Source organism: Acomys minous, assembly GCF_964271855.1.
Source record: "Acomys minous genome assembly, chromosome: 1".
NCBI classification, from domain to species: Eukaryota; Metazoa; Chordata; class Mammalia; order Rodentia; family Muridae; genus Acomys; species Acomys minous.
Genome location: NC_140483.1, coordinates 69,483,024 through 69,508,233, shown reverse-complemented (window position 1 = coordinate 69,508,233; position 25,210 = coordinate 69,483,024). Strand labels below are relative to the sequence as shown.

Here is a 25,210-nt window from a genome sequence, read left to right as displayed (position 1 = left end):
TATTTCTCCCTCCCTACAACATTTAATGCAAAGGAATTCATTCCCCGCCCCAAGGCCCGGGGCATTCCCAGAACTTGACAGCCCAGAGCAGCTGACTCATGACCCCTTACCTCCATTATCCTGCTGCTGCTTTCCACATCAGCCAACTGGGAGTGGACTGTGAGGCTGAACCTCAGCCAGAAGGCAACAGGCAAGTTCCCCCTCCCCATAGGGATAAAAGGCAGGGGCTAGCTTGGCCATGTATGCCGCTTGCTATCCTGGTTTGGGTGGTGGCACACCCTTTTTGCAAAAGAAATTGCTGGGCGTGGTGGTGTACGCCTGTAATCCCAGCGCTGGGGAGGCAGAAGCAGGAGGATCTCTGTGAGTTCAAGGCCAGCCTGGTCTACAAAGTAAGTCCAGGACATCCAGGGCTACACAGAGAGAAACTCTGTCTTGAAAAACCAAAAAGAAGAGAGAGAGAGAGAGAGAGAGAGAGAGAGAGAGAGAGAGAAAGACAGAGAGACTAAGAGAGACAGAGAGACGGGGGGGGGGGGGGTAATGAATTACCTGGACTCAGTAGTTAACAAGCACCGACAGCTCTTTCAGGGGACCCAGGTTCAATTCCTAGCACCCTCATGGTGGCTCACAACTGTCTGTAACTCTAGTACAGAAAGATCCAATGCCCTCTTCTGGCCTCTGCAGGTACTGCATGTACATGGTATACAAACATACATGCAGGCAAAACAAACCATAACCATAAAAATAAATAAATAAAGCTTAAAAGGGTCACTTCCACTTTGTGTGTGTTTCCTTCTTCTTCTTCTTCTTCTTCTTCTTCTTCTTCTTCTTCTTCTTCCTCCTCCTCCTCCTCCTCCTCCTCCTCCTCCTCCTCCTCCTCCTCCTCTTCTTCTTCTTGTTTTCCCGACAGGGTTTCTCTATGTTATTCTGGCTGTTCTGGAATCACTTTGTAGACCAAACTGGCCTCGAACTCACAGCAATCCGGCTGCCTCTGCCTCGTGAGTGCTGGGATTAAAGGTGTGCACCACCATGCCAGGCCTTTTCTTCTTTTCTCCTTTTCTTTTTTTTCTCTCTCTTTCTTTCTTTCTTCCTTTCATTTTTTCCCCTAGGAGACAGGGTTTCTCTTGTAGCCTTGGCTGTCCTGGACTTGCTTTGTAGACCAGGCTGGCCTCAAACTCACAGAGATCCTCCTGCCTCTGCCTCCCAAGGGCTGAGATTAAAGACGTGGGCCACCAAACCCAATTGCTTGCTCGCTCGCTCCCTCCCTCCCTCCCTCCCTTCTTTCTAACAAGCTCGAGGGCATTCTGGGTTGCCTGTCCTAGTTGCCCCTCAGCCCTGCCTGCTCTAATGTTTACGGTCTTTTCCTCTCCCAGCCTCAGCAGTGTGCACAGCAGGGCGGAACTGCCTCCTCTGGCAAGGCTCAGGCAGGGCAGTGCTAGAACGGGGCTCTGCTGGGCCAGCCCCCCTGAACAAAGCTCTGCCTCATCTGTGGGGATGAGGATGCCCCACACTTCCCCATAGCCAGGGCTCTCAGCTCAACACTTCATCCACCTCAGCAATAACTGACCCACTGTCCCCAGACGCGAGGGACACCAGCAAGGCCTACAGGAGCCTTCCTCTCCAAGAACGATCCTCTACGTGTGTCCTTAAGGACTCCATATCTTAAACATATGGCGTTGGCCTCCCCAGCCCGGCGGTGACCAGGCAGATTGGTGTCCTTTCTCCTTCCTCACAGCTTCCTGTTCAGTCCTTCTTAGTCACATCCTTATTTCAAAAGTCCCTATGGCTAAGGCCTCACCTCCTGGGGTCACTGCCAGGCCCCCTCCCGGGTCACTTTCCTCGCAGATTGAGGACACAAATTCTGTTTGTGACCTCATCGTCCTCAGGAACCACCCTGTTCATGCAGGCACTCCTGCTGTGACTGTCCGGGCAGGAAGCGGGGTGGGTATTCTAAAAGGGACACTTGTGCTCTGACAGTGAACCCATGGCGCTGGCTTTTCCCCAGGAACGGCGTGCTGAGAGAAGTAGAAAGGGGCCTTGGTGGCAGCAGAGGGGGACTTCTCTCTCAGGAAGAAACGTCACACCACCTGTCAGACCACCTTGCAGGAGAGACTGGCGCTGAGACAATGATGGGTCAGTGGTGGGCAGGACCACACCTTGACCAGGGCTGCGTGGCTCCGCACACCTCTTACTGTCTGTGTCAACCTGAACAACCTATCAGCACCCCAAGGATGGGCTTATAGGGGTCATGGGACCTCTCTGTTTGCTCTTCCCAATGTGGCCACATTGAATAAATCCCCTGTATCTGCTTTCACTACAGCTGGTCTGTTAACTGCCCTACTGAGGGCGCTGCAGCCCCAGGCTCTGCCTCCAACAGGCCCAGGGAACCTAAGGTCCAGGCCTCTCCCCAGTACCCCTTTCCGGCACTCTACCTGGCACCACCATACCAGGAACCTCACCTGACCCCGGGTTCTCCTCTGGCGCTCCACTCCACCTCTATCCTTTCAGCTCATGTTAGCCAGGCCCACGCCATTTTGTAAAGCTCTCCCGTTTGCTTGCTTTCCTAGACTCTTGCTCTCCCCACCCTCCCAGCTGACTCTGCATACAAGACTCCAGGTTAACAGGAAGTAGAGACACCCTGGCAGTGAGCATGTACTATGACTGCTGATCACGTGACATAGAACCTTCCCCTTCCTCCAAAATGTGTAAGAAGGAACTCGCATGTGGCCTGAGCTCACCTCCGAGGCCTTGATATGCTATTGTCTGTCTGTCTGTCTGTCTGTGTGTCTGTCTGCCCATCTATGGCATTAAGTAACTTTTAATAAGTCTCTTACCTATAAAAAGGACAGTCTAGAGGCTGGAGAGATGGCTCAGTGGTAAAGAGCACTGCCTGCTCTTCCAAAGGTCCTGAGTTCAACTCCCAGCAACCACATAGTGTCTCACAACCATCTATAATGTGATCTGATGCCCTCTTCTGGCCTGTGGACAGAACACTGTATACATAATAATAAATACATCTTTAAAAAAAAAAGGACAATCTGACTCAGTGTCCCCCAGAGGCCTGTACTATTATTTTTCTGTCGCTGTGATAAAACCCCATGACCAAAACAACTTATGGAAGACTTTATTTGGGGTCATGGTTCCAGAAGGTTAGAGACCACGCTGTGCTTACGCGTGGCAGCAATCGCAGGCACGGCAACTGGCGCCGCGACTGAGAGCGCACATCTTGAACTACAAGCACAAAGCAAAGAGAACAAACTGGAAACAGGCAAGCCGTTAACTCAGAGGCTCCCAAAGCCCCCCTCCACTGGCCTACTTCCTCCGACAGACTGTACCCCACAAACAGCACCCCCCAATGGGGACCAGGTGTTCGAATATACCCACGGCAGACATCACATTCAAACGCCACGGCCCCAAACCTGTAATCGTCACTAGCTCAGATTCCACCTGCCCTGTTGACACCTGTAAACTCTGACCCCAGCACTCTTTCTGGGCTCCGCTGCCACCCCAGGCGTAGGTGACACATTGCCAGGTCTTCCTGCACAGACCCACTCTACCCTTCTCCTCCATCACCTGTACTACTAGCAAGGTAGCCAGGGAAAGAATTCAAGAGAAAAAAAAATTCCCTAACCAGCTTCATGGAACTTCACCGTAAATGCATTTTAAAATCACAAACCAGGAAAGGCATTTCCTCCGCACTGAGGCTCAGGGCCCTAGCTGTTCCCACTAGCCAATGCCTGCCCTCCTAGACTTCAGAGCCCCGCCCCCCCAGGGCTGGTCAGGGGTGGGGGTGGAGGTGGAGTGGGGGGTGGGGGGGTTTGTTTCCTCCCTAGCTTAGGTTCAGGCTGCCACCCTTCTCGCCCTCTGTGCTCCGTGGGCTAAGCACATCCATTCAAGTGGCTTCCTGTGTCCCCGCCAAGCTGGAGGGGAGAGCCCAGCTCCGCCATCCTGTTGTCCCACCCCATCTGGCTGTCTGCCAGGAACTTCAAACTCAACAGTCCCCAAATAGATCTCTCCATTCTTCATCCTTCCACCCTTAAAATCTGCTCCTCAGGCTGGAAAGATATCTTGGCAGGGAAAGTCACTTGCTGTCAAGCCTGAGTGCCTGAGTTCAAATCCTGGGAACCACACGGAGGAAGGAGACAACCTACTTCTGAAAGCTGTTCTGCAAGTAGGCGAGTGTGTAGTCACAAACACAGGCAAATTGAACAAACAAACCAAAATATAAATAGTGTCCTAGTTAGCTTTAACTGTCAATTTAACTCAGGCTGAGAAGGGAGTCACAGTTGAGCGATTGGTCAGATTAGACTGGCCTGTGGGCGTGTCTGCAGAGGACTGTCTGCGTTGTTAATTGACGTAGGAGGACCTGGCCCACTGCTGTGGCTCCATTCCCTGGGCAGTGGTCCTGGGTGTTATAAGAAAGCGAGCTAATCACGGGCCCAAGAATCACCAAGCAGCATCCTCCACGGTTTCTGCTGTGCGTCCTCGGTGGTAAGTGAATTCTTTGCTTAAAGGTGGGACGGCAAGTAGGCTGCCTTCAAGTTCACTCTCGCGTTCCTGCTCTGACTTCCCTCAGTGAAGCAGTGCCAAGCAAGCCCTTTCTTCAGGCCCTGTAGTCAGGATGTCTTATCACAATAGGAGGAAAGCAGCATACGCGCACTCCTGCTCTACCCATCCGCCCCTCCCCCCCTCCCACTCCATAGCAACTCAAGCCCCTAGGAGTGCAGGCGTCGGACATTAGTCAAGGCAGACCTGGGAGGCACCCCAGAGCCCCTTGTTTCTACTTATTAGTTCTCCTGACTATCTCCAAAGGACCTTTCCCACCCAGCCCTTACTTCCACTTTCTTTGCTACAAGCAGATTGCAGCAACCAGCCACAGCTGCCTGACTCCTGGTGGCACCTCAGGTCCTCTTCAAGCCTGTGTTTGTGTGTGTGTGTGTGCGTGTGTGCGTGTGTATACATACACGGAGGCCAGAAGTCGACATCAGATGTATTCCGCAATCATTTTCTGCCTTTTATATTTTTTCCTGAGACAGGCTATCAGGTAGCCCAGGCTATCCTTGAACTCTCTCTACAGCCAAGGACAACTGTCAGCTCCTGATGCTCCTGTTTCTACTACCTCAGAGTTGGGTTTTGAGCTTGCCTCTTCACACCGGATTTTACGTAATGCTGGAGACGGAGTTTCCTACACCCTAGGCAGGCACTCTAACAGCTGAGCCACATTCCCACACTGCCACCTTATTTTTGGAGTTTGGCTTGGAGTTCACTGACGAGGACAGCCAGGCTGGACAAGCCCCAGGGGAAGCTCCTGTTGCCACCTCCCCACCACTGGGAAGGTGGTTCTGTTTTGCTTTGTTCTGTTTTAACACGGGTCCTGGGGGGATCGCAGCCTGGTCCTGTGCTTGCATGGCGGCAAACTTTACCAACTGAGCCGCCATCTCCCCAGCCCTCGAAAGCTTTCTAAACCAGCAAATGGCAATGCCCTGAACACTCCAATGGTTCACCACTGATAAAATCTAAGCCCTTTTCTGAACATGGCCTGCAAGCCTTTGCCCGCCCCGCCCCGCCCATCCCGCCCCGCCCCGCCCATCCCATCCCGCCCCGCCTCTACCTAAAGTTCCTCTCAACACTACTCTGAGGAAGACACCTGAAGCAAAGGGAAGCGAGGTCCAGTCGAGATCACAGGCAGGGCTGGGAGTGTGGCCAGAGCCAGCAGAGTGCCCGCCTCACGCCCTCGAAGCCCTCGCTTTCCTTTCGGGAACCATACAAAGCTGGTGCACCGCGCCTACGGAATCTCAGCCCGTGGAATCTCAGCCAACAAGAGGATCCAGCGGCGTTGAAGGCTGTCTTCAGCCACACAGGGAGTTCAAGGACAGTCTTGACTACATGAGACCCTGTCTCAAAAGAACAAAGTATCAGGGCAGACTTTGTATCCTGTGTGAGATAAGGCCAGAGGGACGGGCTGGGGAGAGACTATGGTGGGTAAAGCGCCAAACGTGCAAGCAGGAAGATCTGAATTCTGATCCCAGAACCGATGTAAACAGTGATGTGATGTGGGGGCCAGTCTAGCAGACAGAACAAGCCCCAGGTGCAATTGAGACCGTCTCAAAAAGAAAGTGGCTGGGCGTAGTGTCAACCGCCTTTAATCCAGCATGTGGGAGGCAGAGGCAGGTGGACCTCTGTAAATTACAGGCCAGCCTGGTTCCAGGAGAGCCAGGACTACACAGAGAGACCCTGTCTCAAAAGGAAAAAAAAAAAAATAGTGAGGTGAGGGATGGGTGAGATGGTTCAGCAAATGAAGGTAGCGCCACCATGCCAGACGACCTGAGTTCTGTCTGTGGGACTCACATGGTTGGAAAGAGGGAATCCAAGTTGTCCTCTGACTGCCACACATATATGTGTACACACTCTACACACACACAGATACACGTCCATTAAAAATCTACACAGACCGACAACCATTTTAAGCTCTTCACCAATGAAATTACGTTACCAGCAAAATTTTTTCCCCACCAAATTGTTTCAAAGTTGATTTAAAAGAATCTCCGTGATTTGTTTGGTGTGGGGACCAGCAAGATTTAAATGTCTAATTTCTAAAACTACTGCATATTTGGCCAATTAATCCTAGCGTCTGACACTGGAGAACCATAAGAAAGATCATGAAGTTTCGTAAAAGTAACTTTTATCCTCCTGGCTCATTTGTCGTCTGGGAGGGCCTAGGCCTGGGCCTGGAAGCTTCTAGCCTCCGTATGAGTTTAATCTAAGCCTAGAATGTTTCCAGCCTCTGGGACTTACTACTTTAATAAGCTCACTCTTACTTGTTCTTTCTGAGCTCTGGGCTGGCTGGTTCAACTCAGCTGTTTTGGCTCAAACTCTTCTCCCAGCTGAGATATAATCCGGCTTCTCTCTCAGCCTGGAATTGTTCTGCTTGGCCTCAAACTAACTCAGCAATCTGCTCTGGCTTCTTCTGGCTTCTTCTCGTTTTCTGGTTCGTTCTATCTCCACCTGAGTTCTCTCTTTGCAACCCATCTCTCTATTACTGTCCTGATAAAAACTGCCTCCTCCTCTCTCTGAAGAACAGCCTCTTAAGTAGCTTCCCTTTCCTCTCTCTTCTCGTGAGAGTTGGCTTTATCCTATTCTGTCAAATCTTCTCTGATTCGTCACCTTTCCTGTCACTCAATTAGACATCACTTTCAACATGGGTGCTTCCTCCTACAGACTAACTTTACCATCATTTGGGATTAAAGGTGTGTATCACCATGCCTGTACCTAAGCTTTTCTTTACCTGATACTTGCTCTATACCAGCTGGCCTTGGACTCAGATCTGTTTGCCTCTGTCTCCTGGATTAAAGGTGTTTTTGTACTCAATCCGGATCCCAAAGACCTAGAAGGTCTTTGGATGTCACCTCTAGCCAGAACAGGCATGTTCTGAATTAGCATTCCTCTACAAAGTTTCACATATAACATGGAAGTTCTAGAACATCAGGAACTGTAGGTGTGGTTTTATCCCCTATAGTACCCACATGTTCTGGGAGGCATCCCAACGAGAACCATCTCAACAGTATCTAGTTTAAAACTTGCTTAAAAAGAAGCTAGCAGGAGGCAGAGGCAGGAGGATCACTGTGAGTTCTGAGGCTAGCCCAGGAGAGCCAGGGCTACATGAGACTCCCTGTCTCCAACAAAACATAAAACTTTTTAAGAAGAAAAAAGCCTGGAAGCTAATCTTCAAGGACAGCTGTGGCGGTCTGGTTGTGACTCGGGGAGTGTGAGCCTAGCATACATGAAATCCTGGGTTCGATCCTCAGCACTGTATTAACCATGTCACCCCAGTACTGAGCAGACAGAGGCAGAAGGATCAGGAGTTCCCAGCTGGCCTGGGGAGCTGGCTCAGTGGTTAAGAGAACTGGCTGCTCTTCCAGAAGACCTGGGTTCAGTTCCCAGCACTCCATGGTGACTCTTGTCCACTTTAATTCTCATTTCAAGGGATCTGAAGCCCTGTCCTGACCTCTTCTGGCCCCTGCACACACATGGGACACATAAACTCACATGGACATATACATAAAAATACATGTAAAATTAAATTTAAAAGAGGAAAGCATATGTCTTGCTCACCTAACAGCAGATGCTGTTTAGAAGTAATTGGAGCCAGGCTGGGGATTTAGCTCAGTGACACAGCAGTTGCCTAGCACACACAAGGTCCTGAGTTCAATTCTTAGAACTGAAGACTAAAAACATTAAGAAAGAAAAAATGAAATCAGAAAAAAAGAAAGAAAGAAAGAAAAAGAAAAAAAAATAGTGGGACTCAGAGCAGGGGAGATGGCTCATCTGGTAAAGTACTGGCCCTGCAAGTGGAACGACCTGCGTTCAGTCTCCAGATTAGAAAGCTTGGTGTAGCACACTCCTGAAATCCCAGCGCCGGCCGAATGGGAAGCAGAGAGGATTCCTGGAGGCTCACACACCAGCCAGCCTGGCCCTCAGACCCATGAGAGAGCCCGACTCAAACAGAGATGTCCTGTTACCTCCCAAAGCATGTGCCACACACATCTACACACACACACACACACACACACACAGATGCACACACATATACATACACACACATACATATACACACACACACACACAGATGCACACACATATACATATACACACATACATACACACACACAGATGCACACACATATACATACACACACATACATACACACACACAGATGCACACACATATACATACACACACATACATATACACACACATACATACACACACACACACACACACACACACACACACACACACACCCTACCTCCTGTCCTGAGGAAGTAGCTCAGCAGTGGTAGAGCGTTTACTTAAGGTATACAAGGTCTCGGGTTCATCCTCAGCACCTCGGAAGTGAGGTTCTTACAGTCTGTGTCACGGAGACCTTCCCAAGGCACACAGTTCCAAGCCAGCAGTTCTGGCTGTTACTACAACAGCGTCCCCAGCAATGGTTCCCATGTTCAGAAATGAGAAAACAGGGGGAATCTGGGTACAGACTCCAGAGAATTCACCAGGACAGGATGATAGCACAAACTCCAGGTCTCAAATGTTTTATGGAGCCTTACATCATCGTGCCCAAGGCAGGGATCTCAAAGAAATTCAAGGCAAGAATGAAGTTTTTTTCCTCCATTTTTTTTTTTGAGACAGGGTTTCTCTGTGTAGCCTTGGCTGTCCTAGACTCGCTTTTGTAGAATAGGCTGGCCTCGAACTCACAGCGATCTGCCTGCCTCTGCCTCCGGAGTGCTGGGATTAAAGGCGTGCGCCACCACGCCCGGCCTTTTCCTCCATTTTTTTGTGTATGAGTACACATGGGTATACATGAGTACACATGGGTATACATGGGCATACATGAGAACACATGGGTATACATGGGTACACATGAGTACACATGGGTATACATGAGTGCACATGGGTATACATGGGTATACTTGAGTGCACATGGGTATACATGAGTACACGTGGGTATACTTGAGTGCACATGGGTATACATGGGTATACTTGAGTGCACATGGGTATGTGTGCACATCTGCTTGAGCAGACATGTGCACATACATGTTGAGGCCAAAGCTGATACCAAAAATCAACGTCAAGGCCAGGTATGGTGGCGCACGCCTCTAATCCTAGCATTCAGGGAGGCAGAGGCAGGCAGATCGCTGTGAATTCAAGACCAGCCTGGTCTACAAATCACGTCCAGGACAGTCAGGACTACACAAGAGAAACCCTGTGTTGAAAACCAAAAATTAAACATCACCGTGAGTAAAACCTGGAGCTCACTGATGCGGAGTCTCACGAGCCAGGCTACTTTCCCAGAGATCCTGTCCCCATTTTTCCATGCTGGGATTTCAGGCAGACTGCTGTGCACCAAGCACTTATTTGGGCTCTGATCCAAACTCTGGTCCTTATGCTCGTAAGTCAAGTGCTTTAACCACTGAGCCATGTCCCTAGCCTAAGAATAAAAAATGCTGAGGCCCCGTGCGCAGCCCCAATCAAACAGACAAAGCACAAAGAACCTAGAGCACCTCTACCTGCTCCCCCTGCCTCCTCCCCGCTGGCCTTCCCCACCTTCTCCTCCCTCCTCCCCCTCCTCCCCCCACACCCCCAGATTCCACTTAAGGTTCCGTTCCTCATCTTTCTATCTTTATGTGTCTAAGTTCTATTGCCCAAAAGTGACCCAGTAGCTCACACCCACACTCTTTCCACCCAGAGTCCTGGAAAACCATCTCCTCAGGCACAACAAGACCCTGCTGCGATCGCAGAGAAGAGCAGCCACTGTTCCCGGTGGGAAGTAACTGGAAAGGAAGAGGAAGAACTGGGAGTGCTGCACGGGTGGAGAATGCCTGGCCCTGTCCAACTCCTAACACATCCTAGCACACACACGACACAGACACGCACGCACACACACACGCACACATACACACTCGCGCGTGCATACCCATACGCACACATATACACGCACGCTCACACACATACACATGTGCACACACACATGCATGCACACACACACAGGAAGTAAAACCTCTGATGTGGACAGACTCAATAGAGCACCCACAGGGACCACACCTCAGTTTCTTCCCTCGTATGTTAGTTTTCTGTTATTGGAATAGACACAAAAAGAAGAAAAGGTGACCAGACGGCTTAGTGGATAAAAGGGCTTGCCAAACAAGCCTGACAACCAGTACTCCACAAAGCAATCATGTGTGCATAACACACATACGCAATAATAATAATAAATAACGTGGTGGGGGCTGAGAGGTGGCTCAGCAGTTAGGAGCATTTGCTGCTCTTCCACAGGACCCAAGTCTGGGTCCTAGCACTCGTGTGGGGCAGCACATTATTGTTTGTAACTCCAGCTCCAAGGTTCCTCATCCATGCCCTCTTCTGGCTTCAAGGGTACCTGCGCGCGCGCGCACACACACACACACACACACACGCACACGCACACCCCGCAGCTCAGCTGCGGCTCTTTGTTTTGTGGCTTTGGGGGTTGCAGCAAAGCAGTGCATCATGGAGGGAGTGGATGAGAGAGGAAGCCACCATACACTTGGCAGCCAAGAAGCAAAGGCAGGAGGAAGGCAGAATCCCCGTATGCCCTATAAAGGCCAAGAGAGACTCCCCCACCAGCTCCCACCAGCTTCCGGGGCTGGTCCTCAATGTTTTACTACATAAGACGGGGGGACGGTCATCAAATCCTAGCCCCTCCCCCACTCCCACAGAGAGCACCTGAAATACTGCCCACTGGACTGGATGCTGGCAGTGGGGGTGGGTAGCCAACTCTTTCCTAGTTGCATTGATGTTGACTTCAGAAAGGAGAAAAGGCCTCCTCTAGACCACAGCACTAAGAAGATTCCAGAAGCAGGGGGGGATTTGGCTCAGTTGGTAGAGTTCTTGAGCATATAGGAAGCCCAGCGTTCCATCCCCAGCACTACACGGAGCTGACACGGTAGAACACACAGTTACCACAGCACTCACGGGGTAGAGAAGTTCAAGGTCACCCTCACTGCATATCAAGTCCCAGGCCAGCCTGGGCTAAAAGAGACCAGGTCTCTCACACACACACTCCCAAAGTTCCAAAACCAGATCCAGCCTTGGCAGGTCTCTCACACACACACTCCCAAAGTTCCAAAACCAGATCCAGCCTTGGCTCACGCCTCCTGTTGCTCTCAACACTCAGCACCTCCTTTCATGGTCCTCCTGGTTCTCACAACTACACCACCACAATCCAGGACAAAGCATCACCACGTTGCCGTGTTCTGAGACTTAACGCCCAAGAGTCTTGCCCGGTTTAAAGCAACCTTTCGTTGCACACTAAAACACACGTCCTTCCTCTTGGGTAAGCCTTACTCATCCCATATGCCCCAAAGTAAAGAAAAGTGCGTAGGAAATCAAGGCACAGCATCCTTCCTCTCGGATAAGCCTTGCTCATTCCATATGCCCCAAACTTAAGGAAAGTGCTTAGGAAGGAAATCAAGGCACAGCAAGAGGTTCTCTGGTCCACAGCGACTGAAGGCAAGGGTAAGAACAATCTCCCCGGAAGAACAACTTGATAACATCAAAGACCCTAGGTTCTAGTATTCACGTGGAAATGAACACAGAGGAGGAAGGGCGCCGCTGTGGGTTCGGCGCTCTCTGGGGCGCGCTGGTCGGAATCACACACTGACTTGGCTCTTAAGACTAGGGAAACCCTTCAAGTCATCGAGCTTCTAGAAGCCACCGTTGATGCTAGTCACGCTCCCAGAGGCATTTTGGAAGACAGGATCAAAAAGTAATTCTCAACCAACCATCCAACTCCGACAAACTTCTGAAACCCAGCTCCCAGGTCACCCAAAGTACAAGTTCCTACCTTTAAGAAAGAAGTTTGGGCAACGTTTTATCGCTCTGAAAGGACCTGAGGAAGTGGACCAACTCAGGAGGGAGGCCCGAAAAGGCAGGAAGTGGCCATTTGTGGGAAAAGGGAAGGACAAGCCGTAAAGGAAGAGAAGTGGGGCGCCTCGCCCATGTCCTCAGCACCCCCAGATCCGGCTGGGAGGCGTCCTCCGGCTTTCCCAGAGGACACCTCCCAAGCCAAGCGGGGCGCGGCCCGGGGCGTCGTTCTTCTTCTGAGAACGTGTCCTTCTCTCCCAAAGTGGAACCAGGAGGCCCGCGACCGCGCGGGGAGCGCACCCACTTCCCCATCCCAGAGCGCACCCCGCGCCTGGGTTCCCCTGCAGAGAGCAGCATCCTTACCTGGGGGACCCGTCCCACCGCCGCTCTAGCTGTGAGCACAACCAGACTCTCAGCTCTCACGGGCGCCCCGCCCCGTCCTGGGGCCGGACACCAGCTGTCCCCAGTCTATTTGTCATTGAGCAGTGAGCTCGCGTGTCCCCACCCCCCGGAGCGCGTTCCCGCTGTCTGCCAGGCAACCCTGGCCTCTCCAGAGCCGGCCCTCCCTTCCGCTCTCAGAGGCCACGCCTGCCGACCAATCCGAAGCGGCACCTCCAAAGCTTCGCCAATAAGAAAATGCCTTGGGTGGGGGGCGTGGAACCACGGAACGGCCCCGCCCACACCCCCGTTGCTGTAGCTCCTTGGCCCGGATTAGCGCACGTGACCGCTGCTGCATTGGCGGAGCTTGGGAACTGGTCTGGGGACGCCCGGTGTGGGCGGGTGCACTCCCGGGGAAACCAAAGCGAGGCGAGAGTAGTGAAAAAGCTAAGAAGGACAGAGCTGATGGACAGAAGCCAATAGAGAGGACAAGGCGGCCAAGTGTGGACTGCGCCCTGGAGTGGAAGGGGGCAAGCAGCTCAGGAGACCCTTGGCCAGGGACTGGAAACTCCAGGCGGCGCCGCCTCTAGTTTGGCCTATGACACTCTATTAGTAAAGGAATTACAGCTGTTAACTTGACCTGGGTCACAAGCAAGAGCCGGAGCCCTAACCCTAGCCATAGCCTGCAGCAAAAACTACAGGCTGTCCTGCAGTCACCCACCTACGCCCAGGAGCTTGTAATTTTCTAATAGGATTTCCACTAGGGTTGGTTTTCCTAGCTGAACACTAGCCACCCGCCCCCGACTGCCACCCTTGTGTGATACCCCACCCACCCGTACATACTTTATGGCGCATTTCACTGTATGACAATTAATAATTCAAAGCTTGTCTCTAATCTCTGAGGAGGGAAACTGTGATAACATAGCCCGCACTGTGTAATAATTCTCGTTGATAAATCTAAATTCGGATACATGTACATCGGAGGTTTTTGTGCTTTGTTTAAATGGTTCCATAACAGCAAGTGAGAGACCCAGTGCTCCCACTAACGATAGAAGAAGAAGCAGAATCTTGGGGCTAGGCAGGTGGCACGAGGGGTAAAGGCATCTGCAGACAGAGAAGCCCCACAACCTCAGCCTGAGTTGGACCCCGGGATCCACAGGATGGAAAGAGAAAACTGGCTCCCTCGAGTTATCCTCTGATGCCTCTCTCTGTGTCTCTGTCTCTGTGTCTCTGTCTCTCTCTCTCTTTCACAAACAAACAAATAAATGTAAATTAAGAGGATTGTTTTGAAAGAAAGAAAAACTTCCAGTGCTCTAAGGAAGAAGGAATAGCAAGGTGCTTTTTAAAAAACTAGATTTATTGTCCAGCACTCTGGGAGGCAGAGGCAGGTGGATCACTGTGAGTTCGAGGCCAGCCTGGTCTACAAAGTGAGTCCAGGACAGCCAAGGCTACACAGAGAAACTTGTCTCAAAAAACCAAAACAAACAACAACAACAACAACAAACTAGATTTATTGTCAGGTGTGGCAGTGCATGCCTTTAATCCCAGCACCCGGGAAGCAGAGGCAGGTGGATCACTGTGAGTTGGAGGCCAGCCTGGTCTACAGAGTGAGTCCAAGACAGCTAAGGCGACACAGAGAAACCCTGTCTCGAAAAACAAACATACAAAAGAGATTTGTTTTATGTGCACAGTGCTTTTCCTGCACTGCATATATGTACTCCTCACGGGTGCGGGGTGCCTGCAGAAGAGGGCATGGGTGCCCTGGAACCTGAGTTACAGAAATGCTATGAGCCACCATGTGGGTGCTTGGAACCGAACGTGGGTCAACTGCCAGAGCAGCAAGTACCCTTAGCCGCTGAGTCATCTCTCCAGGCCCTGGAGGAGTCATCTTGAAACAAGTCTCTGCAGAGTTCAGAACCTGGGGAAATCACGCAGAACCCTGATGGAGTTAGGAAGGGTAAGGCCGAAGGTGAGGTCACTAAACCTCTACAAACCTGTCTCCCAGCAAGCCCATAGGCTCTGAGCTGTGGGTACACAGAGTTAAGTGCGGTCACACATGGAGGTGGTGAGAAAACACCAACGTGGACCTCAGTGAGGGGCAGCGGAGCACCATGAAGGCTTCGACATGGCTTTCCTCCCCAGGCAGGCAGGCCCCTTTGAGCAGATGCAAGCTTAGACAATTACAGCTGTCTGTCCACGAGTAAAAGGACTGGTTCAGGAGACAGTGAGGAACTGGGTGGCAGGCAGGCCTGAATTTCCTGGTCCCTGCCCCCCACATAGCCTCAAAGGCCCATCTTTCCTGGAGTGTGGGACTGCAGTCCCTTTCCCTTACAAACAGGGTGCTGACCCAAGTGCTACCTCTGGAATGTGTGGATTCCATTGGGTCCCCATCATCACAGTCTCTCTCAAGGTCTAGACAGATGATACGCCTGGCCCCATCAGAGAGTGAGAGAGAAGAAACAGAACTCCTGTGCCTCAGCCGGGCACGTGCCCTGCTATGGAAAGGGTACTGAAACGGCTCATGCCAGGTCTCAGGTGGACCCTGGCCCCACATGCTTAGAAGAGCTGCGTGGGGGGGGGGGGCGGTCTCAGCAGCAAGAACACACGTGCTGCCCATCAGGATGCTATGAGGTCCCTCTAACCTGCTGCTGGCGCAGACAGCAGGGTCTAAGCACTCCCTCCTTCAGCAGCCCTTGTCAAATACTGTATCTTCTGTGCTGCCTGATGAACGGTTCTCTCCCGAGGGTGCTAGGCAACCCTGGACTTCTGGATTGCCCCGTGACTACTGGCACATCCATCATTTCTAGACCCGGGACTGTAGTTCAGTTGGTAGAGTGCCACCTCTAGTGGAGGATCAGGAATGGGTCCTTCTTGGGAGGAGGAGGAAGGGAGCTGAGGCAGCGGTGAGGACCCTTCGCTATGGGCAACCCCAGTCCTGGGGCCTGCTGGGAAATAGCAGTCAGCGACTTTGCCCCCTATGCCTTGCCTAACAGGTACTGGCGATGGGTAAAGGTGTAACCCTACGGTTTTTCTTTTTTCTTTTTTTTTTTTTTTTTTTTTGCCACGAGGTGTGTTTTATTTTCATCAATCATACAAATAATTTTCTATAATATCCCAGGGCAAACCGGTGAAATTTGGCAGTCCGATTATAGTAGGAGGGGGGGGTCCCGCTTCAGAGACCCGCGGGCCGGTGGCATCGGCGCGGAGTGCCTGGGTTCACAGTGCAGCTTGTGGCTCGCGTCCATCTTGCAGGTGGCTCTTTGTCCGCATCACGAGGGGGGTCTTGGAGATGACGGGGTGGGGTGGGGTGGGGGGAAATCCTCCTAGGCTTTTAGGAAATTTCACTCCTCTTTTCCTGTTCAATGGTCTCTTTGGTCGGCAGGGTGTTCTTCTCCTGCGTCTCGGTTTTCTTCAGCTTGGCCTTATCAAAGCTGGCGATTTCCCCCATGTCCGGCTTGTCTGCCATTTTCCTGCAACCCCTGAAGTCTCGCTCCGAGCTCGCGCTCCAGGTGCTCCCACTCGCGTTGCTGCAGCAAGAGACCCTACGGTTTTTCTATACCAGTCCTTGCTCTGAATATTTATTAAAAACCTTTAGGCACTATAGCTGGGCAGACACTCAGCTATTCTAACCCAACAGTGCATGGCTTGCATTCGGCCATGTGACCCGTTATCTGCTTTCTTAGTCTTGTTCTGCCACCTGCTTCTGCATCCCTGTCCTGACGACAACTCCCTCTTAGTCCCCACCTGAGACTCCTTCTCTCTGGGCCCGGAAGTCCCGCCTAAACTCTTCAGCTCAGTCAGCTATTGGCCGTTCAGCTCCGTAGTTGACCAATCGGAAAGTGATGGAGCAAAATACTGAGTCAGGACACGCTTCATACTAATAGTAACCAAAGTTAGCCTGTAAGCAGATCTCTGCCAGCACAGAAATCTGCATTTGAATGCACAGTGCACAAAGATGCCACTCCAACATACAGGGAGCCTTTTTTTGGCCATTACTTTCTTCCCAGCTGTGAGTACTGGCATTGTGGTTCTGACCCAGGAGCCTCTTCCCTGGGAGCGAGCTCAGCTCTCTGCCCTGGCCAAAGGCAGAGGAGACAACTGCACATGACCCTCTCAGGGGCATTTTCTGAAGTCCCTACCCTTCGTGTGTGGTGCCTAGAAGCCACGGGGTTGTGACAGGAAGAAGAGGGAGAATGCATTCTGATGAGTGAGAATACAGCGGGATAGGCCTGCCGTTTCTCCTATCGAGGGGGTGGCTTACCTATGACTTTGGAGCCACGTGGCTGGCAGCAGCAACTTTCAGGGTTAGTGGCAGGGTCGGGGTGGCTTCGGTCAAGTTCTGCCTTGTAAGCAGGAGAACAAAGCTCAGAAGCCATGTTTAATTTTTTTTTTTAAATGCTGTGTGGTGGCATACATGTGTGATTGCTCTGCTGGGGAGACAGACAGGAAGATTCTTGGGGCTCACTAGCCAATCACACTAGTCTACTTGGTGAGTTCCAGGTGCCAGTGTCTCAAAAACAAGGTGGGCTGGGGCTGGAGGGGTGGCTCAGGGTTAAGAGCACCGGCTGCCCTTGCAAAGGACCTTGGTTCAGTTTCCAGCACAGCTGCCTGTCCCCCAACTTCCAGGGGACCTGATGCTTTTTTTCTGATATATTCAGGGGCCTGTGCCCACACAGTATACACATATACATTGAGGCACACACATTATATTTGTTTGTGTGTGTGTGTGTGTGTGTGTGTGTGTGTATGTATATATATATATATATAATGTATGTGTGTATTTTCAAGTCAGGCTTCCTCTGACTGGAACCCTCATGTGCACACACATGTATGCACATACACACACACACACATATGCATTGACACACAAGTGAATAAATAAATAAGTAAATAATAAAAATAGCTCTGTCAACACATGCTGTGTGACCCCAGACAAAACACCTCATGTCTCTGTGCTGTATGTGTGTGCTGCAGCGCAGGTCCACCCTCTGTGCCAGGGAGTCCACCTGCTGACTTCCACTACTTATGGAGGGGAGCCCCCTCCCTCCACCCCAGCCCCTGCTTCCGAAACACCCGTCATTTACAATTTGGACTAGGAAACCCTTGAAGTTGAGGAACTTTGGCCTTCCCCTTTCTGACGAAGGCTGGCGCGTTCTAAAGGGAAAAACCAGCCTCATGGGCAGAATTGACCTCCATCCTCTCTTTGTGTTTAGGCTTCCGGGGAAACACGGGGCCCCACAATGCTTTCCTTCCTGGCTCCCTGACCCTCCTTCCAGAAATCCCCCAGCTGCCGCCAAGCTTTAACACAAAGAGAAAGTTTAGAGCTGCGGCCTCTGTGTGGTCACCTGGGCCACAAGCCAGTACTCCCCGCCCCCATCCCAGCACATGACATGGGGGTGGGGCAGGGAGGGGAGGACGCCGAGGATGAGGAGGAGGAGGAAGAGGAGGAGGAGGAGGAGTGAGACCAGGCTCTGTTGTCACTCATGTCAAGGGTGACCAGGTGGGGTCCATCTTCAGCGCGGCATTAACTGGGCGTGGTAGAGCCTACCCGGTGCTTGAGAGGAAGGGGCAGACCTCAGCCAGAACTCAGAACTCAGGACCTCAGCCAGAGCGAGGAAAGACCAGCGAAGGCAGCTGGAGACAGGGCATCTGGCACCTGATGGACATCTGGGAAGGAGTTCTTTGTGTCCTTGGCACCTGTTGGGGGATAAATCTAGCCGGGGAGTCAAACCTACTCTCCTGGGGTCTGGGGACAGGAAACCAGCAGAACTCACCACCTAAAGGGCCTCCTTCGCCATCTATGCAGAGTCCAAAGGCTCAGCACACCAGGCTCACCTGCACCCCAGCTGGGAATGGGATTAAGGGGTGAGGGTGGGAACCAGGCTGGGACTGGAGGTGAGCTCGGCAGAAGGGTGGCCATGCTACCCTCCTCAGGCCCTGGGCTCCATCCTTGGTACCACACAGCAGGAAACACAATGGGGGGCAGGGGTCAAGTGCCGGGGGAGGAGCCAAATGCCAGAGAGAGAAAGACTCTGGGGAATTGAATTCCACCCGTGGAAGCCCAGAATTGTAGACACACAGAGAAATGAAAGTCCTGTCCAGTCCATCATCTCCACCCAAACTCAAGGCAAGCCTGACGAGCAAGCCCACGCTTTCCCGCTTTCCACGCTACATCCCCGTTGAGGCTGCAGGGACAGAGAGTCCAAGACTGAGACTGTGACTCATTCTGAGTCAGGGCCGACACCTCACAGCCAGTCCTTGTACCCTCCCTGCCTGGCCAACAAGCCACTTCCTCGGCCTGCCATCCGGGGAGCCAAGACTCCTGAAGTCCCCATAAGTGTCCCTTAACTCACCCCAGACCTAGTCCCTTCTCCCAAGGCTCCCTAGAAGACACCTGTAGCCAGTCCCCACTGATAGGCCCTCCCCTGTGCTGCCTTCCATCCTCCTGACTCACCGCTTCCCCCACCCTCCCTCTTCTGTCACTCTTGGCTGTCATTCTGTCCTCCCAGTGGAGGTAAAGTGACTGTCTGGGCAGAAATGGAGGTCCTCTAAAGAGACACTTGGGCTTAGTTTTGGCTGGATACTGAAACAATGAACCCCCAGCAACTGAATTCCCCCAGGAGTCTGCTGGTGGGGGAAGGAAAAGACCGACACCTGGTGCCAACCATGTGGGGAATCTTGTCTCCCAGGAAGAGATTTCACAGTTCTGTCAATTAGTCAGACCACCCTGAAGGAGAGACAGGAGCCCAGGCAGCCGGGCAGGAGCACACCTTGACCCAGACTGCTTAGGCAGGCATGTCTATTCCTGGCTTCTCTATTTAACCCTGAACCTCACTCAGGCCTGGGGTGTGGGGACGGTGGGAGGGTATCCCTGGGCCACGCTGAATAAAGCTTTTCTCTGCTTTTCATTATTTCTCTTTAATAAACCTGTTGAGGACCAGTGCTTGTTTGGACTGCCAGACCCAGGCTTGGACTCCAGTAACAGAAACAGACTCTCCCAAAGGCCTCGCTGCCATCCATGCTCATCAAATTCCTTGCACCCAGGCCTGCTGGCCCCCAGAAAAGACTCTAAAGCGATGTCTTTCCTGTGCATGGTTGGAGCGAGGAAGGAAGGATGCCTCCATGCGGTGCCTACTGTGCTCTGGCTAAGGCATACCCACAATATGGCACGGCCGCAGACACTGAGGGTGGGGAGATTCCAGAGGCTTTGGTGCGAATGGCCCTCCTGGTAGAGTGAAGCAGGCAGCTCAAGGTTTCCTGGCAGAGTGGGGATGAAGCTCACTCAATTGGGCCTGAGAAATGAGGATTTATGAGGGTAACGGCAGCAACAGGAAGGTTGAGGCTGGGTTCCGAGGCCCACAGAGGCCCACGAAGTGGCTCACAGCAGCTGGTCTCAACGCGGCTGTGTGGAGAGGAACTGAAGAGGAAATCATCAAAACCTACACCAACAGCCCGAATCATTGTAGAATAACAGGAAAAGCCCCCAGCCTCCTCTGCCTGTCTTTAGACAGGAAGCATCCGGAACAAATCTCTGCACACTTCCTCTGTGGATTGAGGTCCTGTGACCTCAGGGTCCCGAGGCAGTTCTGTGAGGCAGGGCTGCTGTCCGCACTGCTCAGTACTCCGTTCCTCTCTCAGGGCTTAGCGCTCCCTTGCACAGCTCCCTGCAGCTTTCCCTCTCCACAGAGACTGTATTCCTCAACGAAGAGTATATGTATGTGAGTGTTTGTGTGTGCGGGTATGTGAGGGTGTGTGTACAAGTGTGTGTGTGTCCATGTGGATGAGTGTGTGTGTGTGTGTCCATGTGCTTGTGCCACAGCATACCAAAGGTGAGGCTTATGTGTCTTTTTCCCTTGTTATAGGTACAAATCTCAGTTACCCACTAGGATAACCGGATTCGTATGTCCCACAACAAAGAACTGTATCATAAACACATGGTTAGAAACAGAAGTTGAAGCCGGGTGCGGTGGTACATGCCTGTAATCCCAGCACTAGGGAGGCAGAGGCAGGTGGATCTCTGTGAGTTCGAGACCAGCCTGGTCTACAAAGAGAGTCCATGACAGCCAGGGCTACACAGAGAAACCTTACCTCAAAAAACCAAAATCATCATCATCATCATCATCATCATCATCATCATCATCATCATTATCATTTGGATATGTGGACATGGTGGTGATGTCTTTAATGCTAGCACTCAGGAGCCAGAGGCTGGAAGATTTTTATTAGTTAGAAGCCAGGACAGCAGAACACCCAAGTATACACAGAGAAACCCTGTCTCAAAACCCCTCCCTCCTCCAATAAAAAGGAAAGAAAGGAAGGAAGGAAGAAAAAAAAGAAAGAAAAGGGCTGGAGAGATGGCTCAGAGGTTAAGAGCACTGGCTGCTCTTCCAAAGGTCCTAAGTTCAATTCCCAATAACCACATGGTGGCTCACAACCATCTATAATGAGATCTGGTGCCCTTTAAATAAATAAATAAATAAATAAAAATACTTAAAAAAAAAAAAAAAGAAAGGAAGGAAATAGTTCTTTGAGGTAAATAACACTGAATATGGTGGTGCACACCTTTTATCCCAGCCCTTTGGAGGTAGAGATGGCCAGACCTCTGTGAGCTCAAAGCCAGCCTGATCTACGTAACAAGTTCCAGGCCAACTAGAGCTACAAAGTGAGAAATATGTGTGCATGTGTTATAGAGGCCAGAAGACAACCTCAGCTGTCAACCCTCTGATGATCGTGTGCTTACAAGATAAGCCCTTCACTGACTGGGCTCTCCCCAGCCCCTCCACCTGGGAACCAAGCCCTTCACCGACTGTCTACTGAGGGGTCTGTGACAGAAAGCTCGTCTTGCCTCTGGCTTCCGGGGCTCCACTCTGTGGCCAGCTCTGACCCACAGTGACCCAGTTCTCTCCCCTTACAGCTGACTTCTTCGTGTCCCTCATGGGTGTTGCCAGGTGCTCAAGAAGAGTCTCTCTGGGAGGGAGCACGTGGAGGAGGGGAAGCCCCCGAGGAAGCTTCCTCACCTCAGATGCACTTCCCATCAACTTGGGAAGACAGAGGCTCCAGCCAGCGACCCTGGCACCCAGCCTCCAGCTTCCATCTTGTAAACCATTGAAGATTTGGCCAAACCACCCCCCACCCAGGTTTCCCCCAAGGACACATTAACTGGGTTTTGGATTCTACAAGCCCGGTTGTTAAGTCCAAGCTCCAGGGTGTTCCATAAGGGCTAAAACAGGAAAGTAGCTCTGGGCTCGGTGCCCCGGCGCTGGGTTGGCAGGCATCCCCACTCAGGAAAGGCACCTGGCCAGGCACCAGGCAGGTTGACTGCTGATGACCAAATGTGTTCTGGGTCATCAGCCCTGTGTGGTCAGCACAGCTGGACAGGGAAGCCGACTACCACGGTCCCTACACTCTGTCTCGCTCAGAGAGAGCCTGACCCAGCCCTAACTGGCTGAGGTGGCCACAGTTGCCTGTTTCCGCTCTTGTCCCTGCCCTCCCTGGGGGAGATCTGACCAGGAGCTTTACTTTGGTTTCCCATTACCACCCTTGGAACACAGTAGACACTCGTGACAGTTAATATTATCAGCCTGGCAGGATCTACAATGGCTTAGAAGAAAAACTTTTGGGCGTGTCTACGATGGGCTTTCTAGGTTGGAATGTGTGGGGAAGACCCGCTTTAAAGGTGGGTGTCACTATCCCATGGGCTGGGGTCCTGGACAGAAAGAAAAGGAAGAAGTGAGCGGGGCACAGCATTCATCTCTCTACTCCCTGACTGGATGCTGCGTGAGCTGCCACTTCAAGTTCCTGTCACCATGACTGCTCCGCCCTGATGGACTGCACCCTCCAACTGTGAGGCAGAATAAACCCATCCTTAAGTTGCCTTTGCTATGTTGATGTCACAGTTTGGCTCCCTAATCCACTGTGTCCTTGACCTTGTAAGTGTTGGAGTGTAGCTTTCAATAAACCACCTATATCTATCTGGAAAAAAAAGTTGCCTTTGCTAGATACCCAGTCACACCAGTGAGAAAAGTAACTCATACAGTGTTTGATATGACTTGTCTTCCATGGCCCATGAGAGTGCCCACAGGCAAACGGCTCACAGCTAGAATGCTGGGGCCCAGCTCTGCCATCCCCTCCAAGTCTGAGTCCTGAGGTCCTCACATGCATCTGTGCACAGTGACAGACCACACTATAGAGCCAGGGAAGTTTCTCCTACACCAGTGATTAGAGAGAGAGAGAGATGTGTGTGTGTGTGTGTGTGTGTATTTATATATATATATATAGAGAGAGAGAGAGAGAGAGAGACAGAGAGAGAGAGAGAGACAGAGAGACAGAGAGACAGAGAGACAGAGAGAGAGAGACAGAGAGAGAGAGAGAGACAGACAGACAGACAGACAGAGAGAGAGAGACAGAGAGAGAGAGAGACAGAGAGAGATACAGATAGAGATAGCGAAGTAGAGATAGAGATGCAGGAGGAGAATGAAGGCTTGGGACAAGAAAGATCAAATCCAGTTTGAGGACACAGGCTCCTGGGTTTCCCCACAAAACACTGCAAGAATTGCCATGGAGGCCCCTTTGGTGTGAGTTTTGGGCACAGATTCAAATGGGCACCGACTGGGTTGCTTACCTAAGACCTGCAGTGTCCAACCACCAGCTAAAGGAAGCAGTGGCAGAGGTGAGAGGCACAGGCTGCTCTGAGAACGTCCACACTTGAAGCCACTGCACTGCTAGTGGAAGCAAGGAGACACACCCTTGAGGGCATTGAGCATGGTATAACCCTGCCAGGGGATTGACGGCAGGGCAAAGTCCCCAGGCCATTCGAGAGTGACAACAGAGCGAGGAAGAAGAGTCCTGAAGAGTCCAGAGGCAGCCAGGCGAGGCCTGCTTGCAGAGTTTGCTCTGGGCGAGGCCAACACCTGATGTGGTGTTTTAGAGTCTGACGTCAGAACACACGCAGGGATTCACCCCAGCCTGGGCCTGGCTCGGGCCCCCATCTCTCATGGCATCTCCTTCAGTCCCCATGTCTGGTGGAAGGAAGAGATCTGAGTACATCCAGGCTTCTGGACTGGAGGATGCTCTGCCTCTCCTGGTAACTGCAGTCTGGGAGGCGCTCAGGCGACACTTGCAGCCCAGGTCTCACAACTTCCCCACTTTTGATCCCATTTCAACAGAGATCTTTACAGGGCCCCGGGTATATAAAGTAGGCACACAAATCAAACATTGACTGCTAGGAAATCATAAAGAAATTTATTTTAGAACAATTCTTTGACAATGTAATTTTACTATTAAGGATGAAAGCAAATTTACATGCCAGTCAGCCAGAAGTGCTTATTTTTACATAAGGGGTAGATCCTGCCTGAGCATTTGATAATGCTGGATGCAGAGCAGCAGAGCAGAGAGTGGTTTTCAGGGCTGAGAGACACTTTATAAGCATGAGTGCTGAGAAGGCGGCAAAATGCAGAAGCTCGTACAGGGCCATCTTAGAAACAGATTCTGTCCTCTGCACAAGCCCAGACTCACTGGGTGATGCTTTCTGAAACGTAAGCCAACAATTCAAACAGCAGCTTTAAAAACTAAACACATTGGGGCTGGAGAGATGGCTCAGTGGTTAAGAGCACCACCTGCTCTTCCAAAGGTCCTGAGTTAAATTCCCAGCAACCACATGGTGACTCACAATCATCTATAATGTAACCTGGCATCCTCTTCTGGCCTGCAGGTAAACAAGCAGACAACACTGTATACATAATAAAATAAATCTAAAACAAACAAAAAAACCTAAACACATTAACACAATGGGTGGACATACTACTTGATGCTGAGGAACGACAGTGGGGAAGTCAGTCTGCTCGCCACAATTAAACCATCACATCTAAGAGCAGAAAACTTTGTACGTAGAATGGTAAAGCCCTGCAGATTGTAACACATACCAGTCTCAAAGGTGAGTTCGTGGTTTCAGGCAATGCTGGTTGGAGCTGTGTGGCCTGGCGCAGGCCCAGTGGGAAACGTTTATGTTGCGTGTTCAGAACCAAGGCTGTAATGACGTCACAGGCTGCCTCGTGGGGGGGGTGGGAGCGGAGGGCGGTCACCACCAGAAACACGTGGGATCCATTACCTGTTTGCTTTCAAAGTTCAAAAACCTTTTGCTACTACCAAATTATTTTTTGCGACATCCCACATTCAGTGACACGAGCACATATGGGATCAGATTCACAGCTTAAAAAGCTGGGAGCTATGGGGCTGGAGAGATGGCTCAGTGGTTCAGAGCACTGTCTGCTCTTCCAGAGGTCCTGAGTTCAATTCCCAGCAACCACATGGTGGCTCCCAACCATCTATAATGAGATCTGGTGCCCTCTTGTGGTGTGAATGTGTACATGCAAGAAGAACACTGTATATATAATGAACACATCTTAAAAAAAAAAAAAGCTGGGAGCTAAGGGAACC

At 51.5% G+C, this 25,210-nt stretch overlaps 2 protein-coding genes across 3 annotated transcripts in view; both read right to left on the bottom strand.

Annotated features, from left to right (window-relative positions):
- Window positions 1–12,956, bottom strand: part of RALB (RAS like proto-oncogene B) — a 44,125-nt gene extending 31,169 nt beyond the window's left edge. The window contains exon 1 of one of the 2 annotated variants that reach the window (XM_084774190.1): window positions 12,761–12,956. The gene's annotated coding sequence lies outside the window, so the exon portion shown is untranslated. Of the gene's footprint in view, window positions 1–12,377; window positions 12,522–12,760 lie in introns of those variants that run through there. The other variant, XM_084774191.1, reaches the window with a different exon arrangement.
- Window positions 12,957–16,065: 3,109 nt separating this feature from the next.
- Window positions 16,066–16,320, bottom strand: LOC311595303 (thymosin beta-10). Its single transcript, XM_084777897.1, has one exon. The coding sequence runs from the start codon at window positions 16,239–16,241 to the stop codon at window positions 16,107–16,109; it is 135 nt and encodes a 44-aa protein (XP_084634023.1). The 5' UTR covers window positions 16,242–16,320; the 3' UTR covers window positions 16,066–16,106.
- Between the last annotated feature and the right edge of the window lie 8,890 nt (window positions 16,321–25,210).